Raw genomic sequence first — 18,983 nt, 5'->3', positions numbered from 1 at the left:
CATATTTTTAATGCACAGTTCTGTCACCATTTCAGGTTCCTAATAGATAGGGGTGCTGACCTCTCCATTGTTAATAATGATGGTGATCTACCGTTCGATATAGCGGATTCAGAAGAAATGGAAAGTTTATTAAAAAAGGAAATAGAAAGTAGAGGTAAGAATGAAGAAAATTTATGAAGGAAAGGAAACTGAAAGTAAAGGTGAAATACAACTCCATCTGTTTTGTAAGGGGCTAACTTTTGTTCATTAAGTTTTCCAATTTGTATACTGTATTGAATTGTTACACAGTACATTATATATTTCTCTTATTTGAGTCTAATTTTCATGATTATAGAATCTGTTGGTCACTAGGCAGTGAGTAGTTAAGAAATAAGATATTGCTTCATGTGTTACAAAATGCTGAATTAGATATTGCTACAAAATTTTAATATTGTAAGAGTGCGATGGGAATCTTTGGAAATAATTCAGTTGCTAGTAATGTTCTTTCTATTTTACAGCTGAGTTTAAGTGTAGCTGTTTTAGAAAAAGATTATTGTATGGTTTTAGTTTTTGGTTGTTTTCTTTCTTATTCAGAATTTTAAGTTAGCCATCAATGACATAACAAAAATTAACTATGCTAACTAATTACCATCAGGAAGCATTAGAATATTAACAGTTGCAAAATTAAGTATGCTAACTAGTTGCCATTGGGAAACATTAAAATATTATCAGTTGGAAAGTCCTCTAAAATAATTTTTGGCACAATTTCATCATTTGTTAGGTGAAATTCACAACAAAGCTTTAAAATTTTGAAGGAAACAATTACCCCTGTGGGGGAGCAGCTTTGTCAGTGCACCTCACATGATGCACTAGGCCTTTCTAAAGGTGTTTACAACATCCTTCTGGGCCTAGATAGACCCATTTTTAGCCTTTTATGTTACCTCCATTCCTGCTTCCTTTCTTTAATCTTGCTGTTCCAACCCTCTGTTACCTAGTGCAGTTGTGGGGTTTTCTCCCAGTTCCACCTTCAGATCCTTGTGTAGTATACATTATCTTCTATATTTTCTGGATCTCTTTATCTTGCTTTTTAAGCACTCTAATGTCCTCTTTTCACAGTCTGAAGTGTTGAATGGCTGCAAGTACCACAGTCCTTGGCTTGAAAGCTTAACTGTCATAAAAATAAAAATAAAAAAAAAAGGAAAGATACATTTTCTGTTTATTTGCAGTTTATGACTTTTTTATCGCATAACTTTTAATGTAGCATGATACAAAACGGACAAAATTGCTGTTCATTGAAAATAAGGAGGTACCGTAATCTTCAATTTTATTTAGATGACATTGCTGTAGTTGTTATTTTCACTGCTGTCATTGTTACTCTTTTGTATAATTTTTGCTAACAGCAAAACATTAACATTGTAAGAATTTTCACATTAATAAGTACATGTAAACTACTGGATTTTCATTGAGCAGTGTTTTGGCTTTTATGAAATTTCCTGGGCAATCCAGTTATGCACCACACAGATTCCAGACTGTTTAACAATTATTTCAGAGTTGTTGAAAATGTATATTTAAAAAAAAAAAGTCTTCAGAACTTTTTTAATTTCAAATGAAGAGGAGATAATAGGGTAGAGCCCTGAACAGTATTATTGAGCACACGTTCTTATGGGTTGAAGTTGAAGGCTGGACCTTGCATTGCTAATTTGTGAAGCACAGAAAGATGGAATGTGAAAAAAAGGATTCAAACCTTTGTGTAATATTAAAAGAAAAAGATTTCAAATCCATGGCTGATAACCCGTAATAGAACTCCCTGATTGATAGTTTATAACTTGTAATAGAACTCCCTGATTGATAGTTTAATGTATACACAGTGTACAGTAATGTACTTTGTGTATGTACAGTAAAGGAAAATAATAAAATCTTAACTGTGGCATTCTTATGGTAACAAGCTGTTTCATTTCGGTGTTTAGTTTTTATTTCTGTGGAAGACCTTGCATAAAAGAAATTATACCTTTTGAAGAATTGGGCTCATATAACCTATGCATAGGTCATAGGTGTCCTGTGTACATAATACACATACTGATTTTGAATAATTTTCCTGTGTTGATAAATGGCATTAGATTTACTATCCCCTCTTCAATTTCCTCATGTTTTTTTTTTTTTTTTTTTTTTTTTTAAGGAAATTTCATAAGTTTCTGTGTAATTCATAGTATTTTGGTATGCAATTTCACACACAACATTGGATATTTATGGAGAAAATTAGAATTAGCAGTTATTTGGGACTGTGAGAGGTTAAAATATTTTAACCCTCACAGCCCAGGCTAAATATATATTAAGCATACCCTAGACTGGGCTAAATTTAAGTATGGCTAACCTAAAAAACTATGAAATTTTTTTGTACCTTCCAAGGGAAGTTGAAAGTGAATATTTCCAACTCTGTGTGGGGTCACGTTTCCAAATGACAGTCATAAAAATATGCTAATTTTACCAATTTATAAGATTTTTTTTCTGATATTTTTCTTATTGTATTTTGTAAAATTATAATTAGCTCACAGAATATCATAATAGATAAGAACTAAAATCAGTAACAATTCTGAGTATATGTATTGCAAAATATTTACAAGACGTCATTGGATGGGAATTTTGGACAGCATTCCCCCTATGACACCTCAAGGCAAACTGAGCTCTCTCTCCTGTATGACTAGCTATTAAAGTTGGGGTAAAAGTTTCCATGAGTCATTTATGGTCCAGGGAAGTGATCTGAGCACTTTCCTGCAAAATATGTTCAAAATGTATGGTTACCTGTCCACAAGGGGTTAAGTAAAAGCTGGTTTGGTATTGCCTAGTTTATTAATAACTTACAATCCTTACAATTCTTAAGGTTTTTGCCCTCTCCCACAAATTTGATTTACTCATAGGTATTGATTGTGATGCATCAAGAAATGAGGAGGAACGTATGATGTTGGAGGATGCTCAGAGGTGGCTTGCTGCAGGTTTCTTGGCAGACAGACCACATCCAAAGACAGGAGCAACAGCGTTACATGTGGCTGCCGCGAAAGGTTATTCTAAAGTTATGAGGTAATTACATGGTTTTCAGTTGCATAGTAAAATATACAGTTTACAAGGGAAGTCTCCTCTTTCTGCTTAAATTTGTTGTGGCCCATTCTTTAATATGAATATGCTTCATAATCACTTACAGAATACAGACACCACCCTACATACAAACAAGTTACATTCTGGACGGCCGTTTGTATGTTGAATTGTTTAAGTTGGTTACTGTACTGTTCATGGCTATTTAAGTACAGTATGATATAAAATCAGTACAGCATTGTATGTTTTTTCATCCTAAAACAGTACACAGTATATAGAATACTGTATGTAAAGAATACGCACGCAAAACAAAATTTGAACTTATGGGTGGCAAAGGGGAGCGCTACGAACACAATTTTAATTTGTGATCCTGTTTCTTTGTATCTTAATGTTTGTAAGTTGAATGATCGTAAGTAGGGTGGTGTCTGTAGTCTTTGTTGCTTAAAGTATATTTGTTTTGCTGTATTGATAACTTGATTGAAACCATAGATTGCTGAAGTTATTACTGAACTTGGTTTTATATACCGTACTTTGTGTACTGTGTGCTGCAGAATATATTAAATGTGAAACTTAGGATTCTGAAATTGAGAATTATATTTTTTGTCCAGCAGTGGAATATACATATGAAGGTTTATTGATATTGAATTCCCCACTTTAGAGTTCATTTGCAGTGTTGTTAATATTTAACAGCTTATCTTCTGTAGCATGTAGAGTAAAACAGTGACAAAATGTGGAAATGATTATGTTGAAATGTGTGTTTTTATATAAGTAACTTACCAAGTAATTACATAGCTGTTTATTTCCTAACCTATGGCAGCTTAAAAATTCAAAATTCCCGCGGTGGCACTGTTATCGTTAGTGTGTAGGTGACAACATCCTGACCACCATCTGGGACTCGAGGAAACAACCAAGTGGAGAGTTCAATTCGTTTTCTGCCGGCTTCCTGTTAACATAGGAAGTTTTCACGCAGCTGCTTCTTCGCTTTTTGGCTTTTCTTTACATGAATTTGGTGAAGTACTCAGAATTTGTTGCTTTGAGGCTTGCTGCCATTGTTGAATTGTTGTTTGAGTTAACTTTAGTATATTTAGTTAACGATGTCGGATTCCAGTTCATCTAGTAATCGCTTTTGTTCTGAAGATTGTTGAACTAGGCTAACTAAGCTTTCATACGATTCTCATACAGAATCCACTAAATGTAGGGGGCAAGAATGTGGTAAGGATAATACTTGCATAGAGTGTCAGGATTGGGAGGCTAAGAAATGGAAAACCTTGAAATCTCATGTAGAGAAATTAGAAAGGGATAAGAAGAGGAAAGCAGCCATTAGGGCTGAAAGTAGGGCTAATGCAAATTCCATTCCTTTGGAAAATGTAGGGGATGACAGAACTACCACTCCTCCAATTCCTCCTCCTTTGCCTATCCTAACTCCTCCTATGTTACCATCTACTTCTGTTCCAGGTTTCCATGATTCTGCTGTTAGTGCCATTGCCAACCTAGAATCTAGGTTTGATCAGAAATTTACTGTGTTATTTAGTACCATTATGGAAATGGGATCAGCTATTAAATCTCTAATGGAGAAAAATATAAGTGTTGACAGTGCAGTGCAAAGTGATAGTGCTGTGAATATTGAGGAGTTGGCTGTCCGTCCCACCAGTGCTCCTAGACAAAGGTCACTGCCCCGCTCCCCCACCCCGCACCGGGGAGAAGACATACTGGAGGCTAGTGGGGTTTGCCCATGGGCAGTCGCCCCTTCTGTCGAGCCTGTTGTGCGCTTCCAGGCTTCGACTAAATGCCATTGGAAAGGCGTTCCTGTGCATCACCTTTCTTCTGATTCTGAATCATCCAGTCCACACAAGAAGCCATATCGCTACTCTTCTTCACTCCTGCTCAAGAGATATGCGGATATTAGCGACTCTTCTCCCCTGGCTGTCAAGAGATATAGGTATTGCCCTACTTACAGTGGTGTTAGGTTCCAAAAAAACCCATCTTTTGTAGAAAAAATTGTATCTCAACTCAAATATCGCCTAACTAACACTGGTAATCGGTACCCTCTATACATATATGGTAGCCTAGCCTACACTACACAGTATACTCTGTACATATATGGTATAGTAATTATTAATATCAGCTAATTCTGCAGGTTAAATGCAGATTGACATGATAATACAGTATAAAGAGAAATTGAATAATAAACAAGACTTAGTCTATCGGTAGCCTAGCCTACATTATACTGTACTCTATATTCACATATTTACATCGTATTATACAAGCATCAACATAACGAATGTGCATCTTTTCCATGGATCTTTCAAAAAGTTATACTTTACTACAGTATATCCAATAATTTTGTATATATTCTCATATTGCTTTTGCATTATAAATTGCGATCATAGCGATCAATGTTTTGGTTTGGAGGTTGGTTGCGCGGTAAGTTTATTTCGCCACATTTAACTCAGTTCAGAGCGCTTTTCTTGCTTCTAGTTAGCGTAAATGAACCTTTAGATACTTTATTTATATGGAACGAGGATATTTTTCGTTACACGAAGTGTTTTTAAGTTGAAATATAACTTAAATACGTCTCGTTGTGAAATTAATTTAGCTATTTTTTTCGTAAATAGATGACGTTGGTGGCTGGCTGTTTGGGGGCATGGTTGTTTTGTGTAAAAAAAATCAAGATTCCGTTTGCTGTTTTCTCTTGATTTCATCATAATACGAGCTTTTATTGGCGTGAAAACAGGAGTAATATGTGTTCTTTCATGCCCAGTAGTTTTGATTAAAATACTTTCTCTCCAGTTTTATTTACGGTCGAGTTTCATTCATGTTGCCGATACATGATAATTTATAGTCATTAGTAGCTTGAACATTGTTTTCTCAGCTTCAGCTACAACTTGCAGCTTAAATTTAGCAGTATATATCCTTGCCGATCTTTTCTCCAAAGCGAATAAGGGTATAATGTAAAAATATGTCAGTTCTGTTGTACTTAACGTCATTTGTAATGTAACTAACGGTAATTGTTTAACTGTACGATGGTTGAAATACAAGGAGAACAGTTGTTATCTGATTCGGGTAGTAGCAAAACAACAGTTTCTCGTTCGGTGGTTTATGGCTGTACGCATTTACGTAAGAGTATAACGTTACTAACAGTACTTTTATTATTCTCTTTTAACTTTTTAACTAGAAGATGGAATAAAGAAGTAGAGGAAAAGAAGTTGGTCTATTGTAAGTTGGTCTCTCTTGCAGCCTGCGCCCACGCGAAATTTAAAAATATTCTCTAAATATTGAAAATCGAATTATCGTAACTCAAGCACTACCTGTACTGATACAGATTTGAGTTTTAAAGTTTACTTACAAATGCACAAAAATTGCAAATGAACAATTTACCTATTTTAACTTTCTACACAACTTGCTCGGCTCATTGAATTTATGTATATACCTATTCCAGCCTCTCAGGCCAACGTGTCGTACACTGTACGCTGCCTGATTGTCTGCTGTTGCCTGCACCAGTCGCGTGCGAAATTAAAAAAATTCAAAATATTGTCGTATCGATATTAATTGCTAACCCCATCGTAAAAGCGAATTAACCTAACTCGAACACTACCTGTACAGGAGACTAGCCCACAACCTTCCTGGTTTTCAAGTCCTGCCTGATTCTCCTGCCCATCTTCTTCATTTTTTCAGAGACAGTCCTGAGCGCTATAAGCGTTCTAAACTCCCGTCTTCTTCCGAGCCCCAAGCGCCCACCGACTTGCACCAGACTTCCGCTGATGAGCGCCCGGTGCCCACCGACTCACGCCAGAATACCGCTTATGAGCACCTGCCGTCTCGCGCCAGAATACTGCTGATGAGCGCCCGGCGCCCTCCGTCTCGCGCCAAACTTCCGCTCTAGAGCGCCCAGTGGAGGAAGATATTGTTCAGGATATGGTTCCCTCTTCTTCCTACTATTCTCTTCTGCGTTTCCTCTTGGATAATTACCATGACTTCTTCATGCCTGCTTCGCCTACTTCTCCAGCTTCTACCTTCCTCATGAAAAAGCATTCGTTAGAAGGTACCAGATTACCCAAGCTAGTTCTTTCCTCCTCCTCGAAGAAAGCTCTCCAAGAAGTTCAAGCCTGGCTGGCTGCTAAGAGAGAACAGGGCAAAGCGACTTTCGCTTTTCCGCCCAGCAAACTGTAGAAGATGAGGTACTCTTACTGTGCCACTGGGGAAGCTCCTTCCTTGGTAGTTCCTGCCTCCTCCCAAGGGAACTTCTCTGGTCTGGTGGATTCATCTCGTAGAACGACCTTTTTGTTGGCCAAGATAATGTTTTCCTTAGCTGAACTAGACCACCTTATCAAGAATATATTTAAGGTGTTTGAGATATTTAGTTTCCTAGATTGGGCCATTGGGGCGATATCAAGGAAGACTGAAGACTGTCCTGATTTAGGTGAAGATTTTGCCTTCGATTGGCTAGGAGTTCTTTCATGCTCAGACAGAGCAATTAGAGATGGCTTTTTAGAACTCGCCTTCCTATTTTTTATGGGCTACCTTAAGAAGAGGGAGCTCAGGTATTCGTTCGCCTTGAAAGGAGGCATGCCGACTCAGAAGTCAGCTCTACTTTTCCCAGCTTTAGACAAGTCTCACCTCTTTCTTCAACACATAGTAAAGGAGATTCTTTCGGACTTGCAGAGTAAGTCCTACTCTGACTTCTTGTCTCCAGTCCACGCAGAGTAAGTCCACCTCTGACTTCTTATCTCAGTCCACTAGATGTCATAAGGAACCTGTGCCTTCCACATTTAGATCATTCTCCCCTCTTCGGTCTCAACCCTTTTGTGGAGGGAGAGCTAAGACCCAGCTTCGACCTAGATCAACTTGCGACTTCCTACGAAGCCCATTAAGAGGTCTTCCTTCAAATCCAACCCCAAGAAGTGAGAAGTTAGTCCTCCGCACCCAGGTAGGAACCAGACTTCTACGTTTTTGGAAGGAATGGGAGTGCAGAGGAGCAGACCCCTGGGTGATCAAGGTTCTCAAGGAGGGCTACTCCATTCCTTTCATAAAGACTCCTCCTTTAGTTACATCTCCAATTGCCTTGACAGCATATTCAACAGGTTCCATGAAGTTTTTGGCCCTCTCTCAAGAAGTAAAACTCCTTCTTTCCAAAGGAGCAGTGGAAGAAGTGCTAGATCCCCACTCAGAGGAGGAAAAGTGTGCGGAGGACTTGAGAAGAACTCTTTGCCTGACACTGGAGTTAGGCATTCTCATAAACAAAAAGAAATCCCTTCTGACACACTCTCAGGAGGTTCGCTATTTAATGATGATACTGAACTCCGACTTTTCGGGCTTCTCTGTCACCCAATAGAGTCGAGAACTACCTTCAGACTGTCGGTCAGTTTCTTTCTCTTCCATCCTGCTCGGCAGTGTAGTGGATGAGTCTTATGGGGACCCTCATTTCAGTAGAGCAGTTTGTAAATCTAGGCAGACTGCACATGAGGCCCGCTCAGTTTTTCCTCAAAGCGAATTGGTGCAGAAAGACCCAACCAGACTCTTTCATCTTCCTGATTATGTTGGAAATCAAAGAGGATGACCTTCCATTTTATTTACATGCCTCCAATCTAGGCTGGGGCGCCCTTCTGGAAGGTCGGGAAGTCTCTGGAACATGGACTACTGTACAACAAAGTGCTCACATCAACGTAAAGGAACTGAGAGCAATTCACCTGGGCCTTCAATCCTTCTCGGATCTGGTCCTCAGCAAGAAGATTGTAGTACACGCGGACAACACCACAGCTCTTGCATACATTTGCAAACGGGCCACTCAATCCTTCTCTCTGTATGAGACGGCGAAGGATCTCTTTATGTGGGTGGAAGAGAACCAAGTGTCTCTTGTCACCCGGTTCATTCAAGGGAGAATGAATGTAATTGCAGAAAACTTAAGCTGCCTCAAACAGGTCCTTCCAACCGAATGGACCTTAAACCCAATAGTCTGCAATAACCTGTGGAAACTGTATGGCAAACCCACAGTGGATCTTTTCGCAATGTCGAGAAACCATTGTCTTCCCCTCTTTTGCTCTCCAGTTCTGGATCCTCAAGCGGACGCCATGCTTTTGGACTGGACAGATTAGATGTGTACGCCTTCCCTCCTTTTGGAATGATCAGGGAAGTAATCAGCAAGCTGTCAACGCATCAGAACCTCCATGACCCTTGTAGCCCCATTTTGGCTGAATAAGGAATGGTTTCCAGACTTGATTTGACTCCTGGTAGGCTACCCAAGACTCCTTCCACAAAAACAGTCTCTGTTCAGACAACCCCACTTTCTCAGATTCCACCAAGGGTTATCTGCTTCAGACTGTCAAGCGCCTCGTCAGAGCAAAAGGGTTTTCGAGATAAGCTACAGAGGCAGTTGCGAAATGCAGACAAGCTGCTTCTACAAAGCTCTACCAATCAAAATGGACAGTCTTCAGAAGGTGGTGCAGCCACCATAACGTCACTTCTGAGACATCTATAAGCCAAATAGTCTACTTTTTGATATTCCTAAAGTCTGCTAGGAAGCTATCGACCTCTACCATCAAAGGGTATAGGTCGATGCTCAGCTCAGTTTTTAACCACAGAGGAATGGACCAGTCTTCTAATCAAGATATCACTGACCTGATCAAATCCTTCAATACGTCCAAGAAAGAAAGTTCTTCCAATGTCTCCTGGAACTTAGATGTTTTACTGAAGTGGCTTTCAGGTTCTCAGTTCAAACTTCTTTGTTCTGTTTCCCTCAGGAATCTCATGAAAAAGACTCTCTTTTTAGTGGCTCTGGCTACTGCGAAATGTATTAGCGAGTTACAGCCAATAGACAAGAGAATAGGCTTTGCACAAGAGGATGCAGTCTGCTCTCTTTCTCTTGGTTTCCTCGCAAAGAACGAGGACCCTTCTAAACCCTGGCCTAGATCCTTCATCATCAAGAACCTTATGGATATCTTAGGACCTGAGGAAGAAGACTTCTCTGTCCAGTGAGGTGCCTGGGTACTATCTTCAGAGGACAGAAAAGATTAGAGGACCTTCAAGCAACCTTTGGTGCTCTGTAAGAAACCCAGTTCGCCCGCTCTCCAAAAATGCCATATCCTTTTTTCTGAGAGAGTTGATATTAGAAGCCCACTCTCAGATCCAGGAAGCCTTTCCTTTGCTTAAGGTTAAGGCTCACGAAATAGGGCAGTCGCAACTTCCCTCACTTTTAAACACAACTTGTCTCATTCCTCAATCCTACAGTTGACGTTCTGGAGATGCAAGTCCATATTTGCCTCACACTACGTCAAGGATATAGAAATTGTGTTTGAAAATTGTAGCACTTTAGGACCTTCATCCATGGCTGGCATGGTGCTGGGAGAGGAAGCATAGGGAATCTATCTGTTCCTTTGCAATCCACTCGTCTTGACTTAAGGTTTTGAGTCGTTGGGAGCCTGGGGGTACACTGTACCTGGAGTACCCACCAGTTGGTACTTTATTTTTGATAATGGTTGGGTTTTGGTTTTAATCTTATGGTGTAGGTGGTAGTGTTGTTATTTTGTATTGTGGTCTTTGCCCAGGGCAAGGGCATCTTTTAAAACTGTCAGCATACAGTGTACTTCCTCCGTTGCAAAGTTCCCAATAATGTAGTGGCGACCCTTGGCTATACTGCCATGTCCACTACAAGTTGAGAGAAGCGCTGACCAGAAACAGTACCTACCTGCAGCAGCTCTCTCAACAGGTAAGGAAACAACAAACATTTATTCAATGTTAACAGCGTTTCTAATTCAAATTCATTACTTACTTAATGCTTTGGAGTAGAATATGTCCATGCTCTTTCCCTCCTTACAATGTGGAATCAGCTATGTAATTACTTGGTAAGTTACTTATATAAAAATAACATTTTTATGATATAGTTTTATATATACTTACCAAGTACTTATATAAAAATGACATTTTTATGATATAGTTTTATATACTTACCAAATAATTACATGATTGGAGCCCGCCCTCCTCCCCTTGCATGGACATTAGAGTATAAAACGAATTGAGCTCTCCGCTGGGTTGTTTCCTCGAGTCCCGGATGGTGGGCGGGACGTTGTCACATACACACTAACGATAACAGCGCCACCGTGCGAATTTTGAATTTTTAAGCAGTTATAGGTTAGGGAATCAGTAGCTCTGTAATTACTTGGTAAGCATATATAAAACTTTATTTTATCATAAAAATGTCATATTTTTAAGCTGCTGTAGGTTAGGGAACCAATAGCTATGTAATTACTTGGTAAGCATATATAAAACTTTATTTCATCATAAAAATGTCATTTTTATGATCTTTACTTACAAAGTGGGTATTTTTTTTCAGTTTATTGTTAGAAGCAGGCTCAGATATCAATGCTCAAGATCTTGATGGTTGGACTCCACTTCATGCAGCAGCACATTGGTGTCAGAGAGATGCTGTAGAAATTTTATGTGAACACATGGCTGACATGGACAAACAAAATTTTGTGGTAGGTAGCCTGGTCTTTTACTTTCCTTTTCTTTTATAATTTGCTTATAATGAACCATTTAATCTTATATATTCTGTATTTCATGTTTTGTCAGTTTTATTTGCAAAGATTATCATTTGTTCACTACAGCCCATCAACTGGTAAGTTACCTTATTCCCTTGTAGGAAATACCAGTCACAGCATCTTATTGTATCAGGAATAACATCCTTAGTACATCTTACTCCTCCTTCTGTCTTTTGATTTGTAACACTCATAGCTTCTCCACATTGCTTTCCTGGTAAGCATTTTGTAACACTATCATTCTACAAACTTTTTCCTTTGTCTTAGTTTCTATTTTTTGCCCTTTCCATATTTCAGTTTTTCCCCCTCCACCATATTAATATAGTCCAGATGTAGGGTAACAAGGGTTCCTCTTTACTTGGTTTTCTCTGTATTTTTAATATCTTGATTTTGGTTTCAGTGACTTTTGGGAATTTGGCTCAAAGGTTGTGCGCAATGTCCAATAACGTGACAGTAGTAGCCTACCTCAGGAATCAAGGGAGTTAGTGTTCTGTTAGTGGAGATTCTTGTTTTGGTAGAAGAAATGTTACAAGATTTGCTTCCATTACAGGGCTGTGATATTTGGTCTCGCACCTTAAGCAGGTCTTGTCTTCAGAGTGTTCTCTAACATGGATGTTTATAAGGCTATTGGGTAATTGTGAGTCTTCTCTCATTGACTTGTTTGTAAGTTGCTCAAGCACATGTTGGTAGTGTATTGCTTCCCTTAACTGGATCTAGCATTGGCAACAGATGCAACATTGCAAGCTGGTATGGGCTTGAGGTCTACCTCTTCTCTTTACAGTGTCCTGTGGCAGGTTCTAGTTTAGTTGCAGATGTTGTGGGTCACACTGATGATCCTTATAACAACACTTTGACCCCAGTAGGATTCCCCAGGTCTCTTCCCCTGTGAAGGAGGTGGTCCCTGGAGCATCCTCACTTCCACAGGGTCCATCTGTAGTCATAACATCATATGTGGTCGTTACCCAGTATGGCCTCAGAGAGGGAAGGTTTTTTGGAGTTTGTAAGTACCACATCATCTATACCTTACAGGACACCAGCAACTAACCTTGACTAAGGCATGCAGAGGAAATTTATTGTTGTCTGTAACCAGCTGGGTACTCTTGCACTCAATGCCTAAATTTCAGACCTTTTTTTTTTTTCTTAGTTACCTGTAGCTGTCCTTCAATTATAGATTACAGGACAGCCCCATCTTACATATTTGTCCATGGAGGCATGAATTATAGATTTTACAGACACATTTTGGGCCTCCACTAAAATTTTTATTAATAGATTTCCAGGCTTCAATGCGACCTACTTGCTTGGTCTTGGATTGATCCTGAAGAGTTTAACATGGACTTATGAGCCTCTCAGTGATAGATTACTACTTAGACGGTGTATATATGGTTGTTGCCTCCTCAGAGTCTGTCAGTGAGCTGCTTGCCTCGTCAGACATTGTTACTTACTCTGAGAACTGGCCCTCAGTGGATTTGTCTAATGCTCCAGATTTTATGGCTAAGATGCAGTCTTCTTGAGTGCAGAATTTCATGGTCTTGTCCTTTGCTATCCCTGCCTTGCTGGCCTTTTTGAGGTTGATACTCTTCCTTGCCATGTGTTATTTCTTCATACTGGGTATATTTTTTTCCAGCAGCCACTTGGAGATATTTTTCTGCTCGTACTCAATCTTTCCTTTGAGATTTAACTCAAAGACTTGGGTATCTTTTCCTTATCCTCTTCTTCCCTCTGATCCTTCTTTTAACTCATTTGGTACTTTCTTTTGAGGTGTGACTCATAAGGACAGAAAGAACTCGCTCTTGCAATGATAGGTGCATTCTTGGTGTCTTTGAACCTATCCTCTGCAAAGTACAAACCTATGTTGTGGCATTCTGGCCACCTGAACAGTTGTCATCCAGGCTCTGGATCTTTACTCTCCTTCCTGACCCTCATGGAATATTAGGATTGACATCTAATCAATTTCATCTTCATTCTTAAGTCTTAGACTTCATCCTCTACCTCAGTTGCAGTTTAGGGAACAGAAGTAATGGGGTTTGACAAATTTTTTATGCCTTTTTTTTTGCAGTAAAAAAACTATTAATTGTAGTGTGATTTTCCTTTTCCCTACCCAACAGTCATTCTGTATGTTCATGCTTCACAATTTAATGTAAAGTAATGTGGTGTGTCATATGGCTCTGGTGCTCAATAAGGATGTTCTCTTTCCTGATGTAAAGGTTGGTGTGACCTCGATTTCATAAATGGAAGTAAGCCAGCTTACTAAGAATGTGTGCACTGAAAAAATGTGTTGTGTTTTATATAAACAAAAAATTTTATCCTATAACAGGGTCAGACTGCGTATGATGTTGCCGATAGTACTTTATTGCTATTAATGGATGAGCTGAAGAGGAAACAAAAGGCACTTAAATTAGTTAATACAAATAAACAGCAGGTTCCAAGAAAACGGAAGTAAGTCTCTTGTAATAATTTTTTACCTGTATTAACCAAGACTCCTGTCATGTAATTTATAGGATACATGTACTCATATGAAAGATATTTTGCTTATTGTTGTTGAAAATGTTCTGTTTTTTAGATGTCACATTTTTAGTTAACTCTAATCTTAATTTTAAGTTCTTTTTTAATTTCTTAGCTTTTTAAGACTATAATTAGCATTCATTTGGGTATTGTTATATTTGATCCCTGCCCACGTGGGCATAAAGGGACACAAGAATGTAGATAAAGCAGCCAAAGCTGCAATTACTATGACTAGGTCAGATATAACTATTCCCATCAGTGGTAATTTCATGTCTAAAACACATTTTCTTGAGCCTGATTACTACAAATCTACCTTAATTTTTAGTAATCAGGCTCAAGAAAATGTGTTTTAGACTTGTGGTTGAATTATCGTATTCATCAAACCAAAAAGAACACCACACAAAAATATAGTAGTTTATCTTATCCTTGAATTAGCTATACAAATTTGACCCATGATTACTTCATGCAAAGAATGCAGGTCAACATTAAATTATAGATATTCATAATTATAAAATATTATGTGAATATCCAAGATTCAACCACCAGGAAATGACTTAAGTTAACTAAATAAATTGGTTAAAAAAATTTTGTCAGTCTTCATTTTAAATTTATCAGTCTTGTAAGCAACAAAAATTATATAATAAAATTTAGATTAATTAATGAACAACTAACCCTTCAGGCCTACCCTATGCGAGTTAAGTGTTTTTACTTAGTGGTGTGGTTGAGCTGCTTAAAGATGATAATGTAATGTCAGTATTTTTCATGATTGTTTTTAATAGAAATATTTTTATACTCAGACTTTTTATTTTATCGTTTTTTTATTGCATAGAGAATAGTTTTCATAACTTGATTTGTAGTTTGTAGGCACAAATTTTTATAATTCAAGTTCCTAAAAGATTTTGTAATATTAGCTAGCTTAATATTACAACCTCGGAGCATAATATACAGTATTTCACTTTTGAATCCAGAATTACCACTTGCTTTGTCACTGACTATTCACAGAACTTCACCCCACCGAGAACACAGTAATAAGAAGGAGAGGGAAGACCTGCGAGAATCAGACGGTACGTCAGATGATGAGTCTTCGTCAGATGTCGGTGAGTTCATGTTTGTAGATAGCATACTAATATCTAACATTGTATTAATATTAATATATGACAGTTTTTAAACCAACTATCTAGTTTAGGAGGGGATAGAGTTAGGGTAATTTATGGTACTGATTGCCACAGCTTCATTTGCCGAGTTTATAGAAGAATTGGAGGTATATTCTCTTTAGATTGAGGTACTTGGTAATGAAAGGCCAGGCATTTTTCCATATGAAAGATAAATTTATGTGAAACTAGTGCAGTTCTACATTGAAATATTTAGGTTGTGTATTTTAATGTAGTAAGTGTGAAACCAAGTTGAATGGAACAGGTTGAATTAACTGAGTTTGATGTGGGAACTGTCATGGACATCACATGAATGAATCTAAATTTAGTATTGTAATGAGTGGCAATTTAGCACAAATGTAAACACTATTATTTCTATAACAAAAGTTGAATGTTATACAAACTCATTAATCATGAAATAGCCCTAAATTTTGGAACACATCCAGGTAGATAAAGTAAAGCATTTCAAGAAAACTATTCCAGCATGTATTCTTAGCTAAGTCACGAGTCCTTGCAGATTCTCTTAATATTCATTCTTCTGTGACAAAAACCAAACACACTGTATTAAAGACAAACAAAGAAAAGGAGAACCAAAGTTAACAGATACTGTGAAAAGGAGGAAACTGGAGGCGAATGGCATAATAAACATCCTTGTGCACATGATGTACCCCAATCAGGGCAAGGCAAGGGGAAAACAAAAACAAAATGAACAGGAAAGCTTGTATGAAATTACTTAAACATACTGCAGATGAGGAAAACTGCAAACTATGATGATGGATGTATGGTTAGGACAAATTTTAAAAAATCAAAACAAGCAGCAGACTCCTCTCAGCAGTGACAGGAAAACATGTCAGTTGCTGGCCAAAATTTTGTGAAGTGTAAAACAATTGAATTACATTACAAACAAAAGGAAAATGTAAAGACACCAAAGACTAAATCCTGTCAGTTACATCACCATTCAAATTTGAAACAAAATTAGGTCATGGAGTGAGTGTCAATGCATCTAACTACTACCAAGGTGCACAGAAGAATGAAGACAGTATTATTAGATTATCCTCAAGAAATTTGTAGTTAGCTAAGTATGTGTACTGGATTTTTTTAAAATGTTTTGCTTTGGGCACTAAGATACACTATGCAAAATTAGGGGCTTATATGGTTAGTGGAATGTATTAACGAATGAGCCAGTATAGTCAGGGCTAACAAATATGGTGAAGGTTATATACTGTAGGCTTGTCATACTGTACAATATTTGTGTTGTGTATGACTAAGTAGTTATTGATATTTTACACTTGTTGCAAATTCATGGTTTTTTTTACTGTTCATGGATTTCAAATCTCATATTTCTTTAGGGTGGATTGACTTATTCCCGGTACTATATTGTAAATGTAAATTCTTTTTTCTTTAGTTACAATGCTTTGTTCTTAATACTGCACTGTGTATGTAAAAGAAGATGATCTCTAAAAGCTATATTTTCAGAACCAGTTTGATCCATTATTTGTTATGCTTGTGATCAGGTGATGAATTTGTAGGAGGTTGGGGAAGATCTGAAGTTCTTACAGCTGTGATAGTATAGGTGATTTTAGTTGAAAATAAATAAATTCAGTCTTTTTAATGTGCATACCTAATTGAATCTATTATGTGTTTTTAATGTGCATACTTAATTGAATCTATTATGCTCGTAAGAAAAATTTCTAAGGAAATTTGATGCTTCGGAAAGAGCAACACAAGACTCATCTTTAATGATAAGCTGAAGGGTAGCTATTTCAAAGAGAGGGCTGATGACCTTTCGTTTTGTACTATGACTAACATTAACGCATATTTCAGGACTTGCATGTAGACAATCTTTGTAAAGTGTCAAAGCATAACCAAAAGCTATAATAGCCATGGATGTTAACAGACTCATGTGAAAGAATTTAGTATATGTAATACAGTCTCAAGCACAAGTCTGCTTTTGTTCCTGTTTTATGAGCTTTTAGGGTTACATGCTTGTCATTGAGATTGCATGAAAACTATCCATGTGCAAAACAAATATTTTAAGCACTGTTGCATTACTAATACTGTAGTTTACTTCATGCATTGGGAGAAGTCACTGAAGTGGAACAAAAGAAGACAAAAGTAGCCATCAAGTAGTGCTGGACAGTACTTATGTGTAGTAAAATATATGAATTATTGTAATTTCATTTTATTGAGACTGTAAAATAATAGAAAATTTCCAGTTTTCCTTGTCCTCAACACACTTCCTCACATATAGCAGTGTCCTACTTGCCTAGAGGGTATTCTTCACGCATGGCTCATTTTCTTGATTGACCTTCTCAGTTGCACTTTCCTAGTTTTTGTTTTCCCCTACTATTATTCTACAACTCTGTTTCTGTTAATGCTTTTGTTAAGACTCGGCAAAGTTTCCTTTCATACCTGTGTAATGTTTACCATCTGGATCGTGCAATTTGTCTTGATGTTCCATAGTCTTACTGTTTTCTTTTCTTTCCAAATATATGCTTAAATCCCATTCTTCCACCTTTTACATCCCAATCTCCATAGTTGTCCTTCTTGTGGCACAGATTCTTGTGCACTAAATTGGGAACATTCATTCCCAAATGTTTTGACTTTACAAAGTAAAGAAATAAGTAAGGATACTTAGGAAACTATTTGAATATGCCATTCATAGCAAAGATTACTACTTAAAAACCTTAAAACTATTTATTTGCCTAAAAGATAAAGTGAAAGAAGGGAATTTGATGCTGTTGTGAAAACCAGTTAGCAAAATTTGAGATTTGCGTATGATTTTAGTAAGTAAAAAATAGTTTGAGATGCATGTAATGTGTATTGAAACCTCCATGCCCCTCAGATTATAATTTTCCAGTGGGAAGAAAAGTATGTATGTAATGCATAATTCTGTAAAACATTTTGAGAACACTTCGGTATTTTGATAAGCAATGAACCCATAATCAGTTCATTTTTATTCTTCAGAAGATGTACATTTCCAAAAGATTTGTGATAACTGAAACTTCCTTTAATGAAGATTATGAAGTAATGCTAGATACAGTATTAATATTTTTGGAGGACTTATTTTTGAAATGTCTTAATAAAATACAGTACAATAGTGTCGTCTTCAACTGGAGAATCAGGGTTATTACTCCTCAAGCAGTGGGTAAGATTTTGCTCCATAAAACAAACCAAATATGATGGCCATCTCAACATCATACAAAATTGGGGCTATTTTCAGCAAATGAAAATAAAGTTCATTTGACATAAAAATACATACAGTCAGGGATCAATTACATATCCAAGTTTCAATCAGTCAGGAAGGGAGGAAAATGATTTTGGAGGTAAAATTTCAGATTAAATATAGACTTGAATTGAAATACTGTACATATGTAAAAGTATTGTATGGGAAAACTTAGTAGTTACAAACACACATATACTGTACACACTTGCTCTGCCCTTTAGTTAATGGTGGGATTTTGATGTAGGGGAGGATATGTTGTTTCTTTTCTTTGTCCTTGACATTCCTTCTGCATTCTTTGTAAACTTCATGTGATTGCTTTCTAATGTACCCTTTTTATGCCTTAATAATTAACACAACATTTCTTACTGTCATAAGTCTAACTTTCTGACTGATTGTAGTCATATTCAACATTTTTTATCTGCTCTATATTTTTTCTTATGAACTGGCTTTATCCTTTTACATGCTGCTGCTTTATATACAAAAAACTGGAAAACTCCTCTCAGACGA

The 18,983-nt window shown here is 37.3% G+C and overlaps 1 protein-coding gene across 38 annotated transcripts in view; it reads left to right on the top strand.

Moving 5' to 3' along the window:
• The window catches only part of Mbs (Myosin binding subunit), a 235,886-nt gene that overhangs the window by 106,612 nt on the left and 110,291 nt on the right, over window positions 1–18,983 (top strand). For 25 of the 38 annotated variants that reach the window (XM_067105133.1, XM_067105138.1, XM_067105134.1 and 22 more), the window contains exons 3-7: window positions 36–154; window positions 2,895–3,054; window positions 11,393–11,537; window positions 13,912–14,033; window positions 15,102–15,196. In XM_067105133.1, the coding sequence (XP_066961234.1) occupies window positions 36–154; window positions 2,895–3,054; window positions 11,393–11,537; window positions 13,912–14,033; window positions 15,102–15,196 (641 nt within the window). The remainder of the gene's footprint in view (window positions 1–35; window positions 155–2,894; window positions 3,055–11,392; window positions 11,538–13,911; window positions 14,034–15,101; window positions 15,197–18,983) is intronic. The other 13 variants (XM_067105139.1, XM_067105137.1, XM_067105132.1 and 10 more) reach the window with 1 other exon arrangement.

Source organism: Macrobrachium rosenbergii, chromosome 6 (assembly GCF_040412425.1).
Source record: "Macrobrachium rosenbergii isolate ZJJX-2024 chromosome 6, ASM4041242v1, whole genome shotgun sequence".
Lineage (NCBI taxonomy): Eukaryota > Metazoa > Arthropoda > Malacostraca > Decapoda > Palaemonidae > Macrobrachium > Macrobrachium rosenbergii.
Note: the sequence above shows the minus strand (reverse complement) of the source record. Positions and strands in the feature narration are given on the sequence as shown.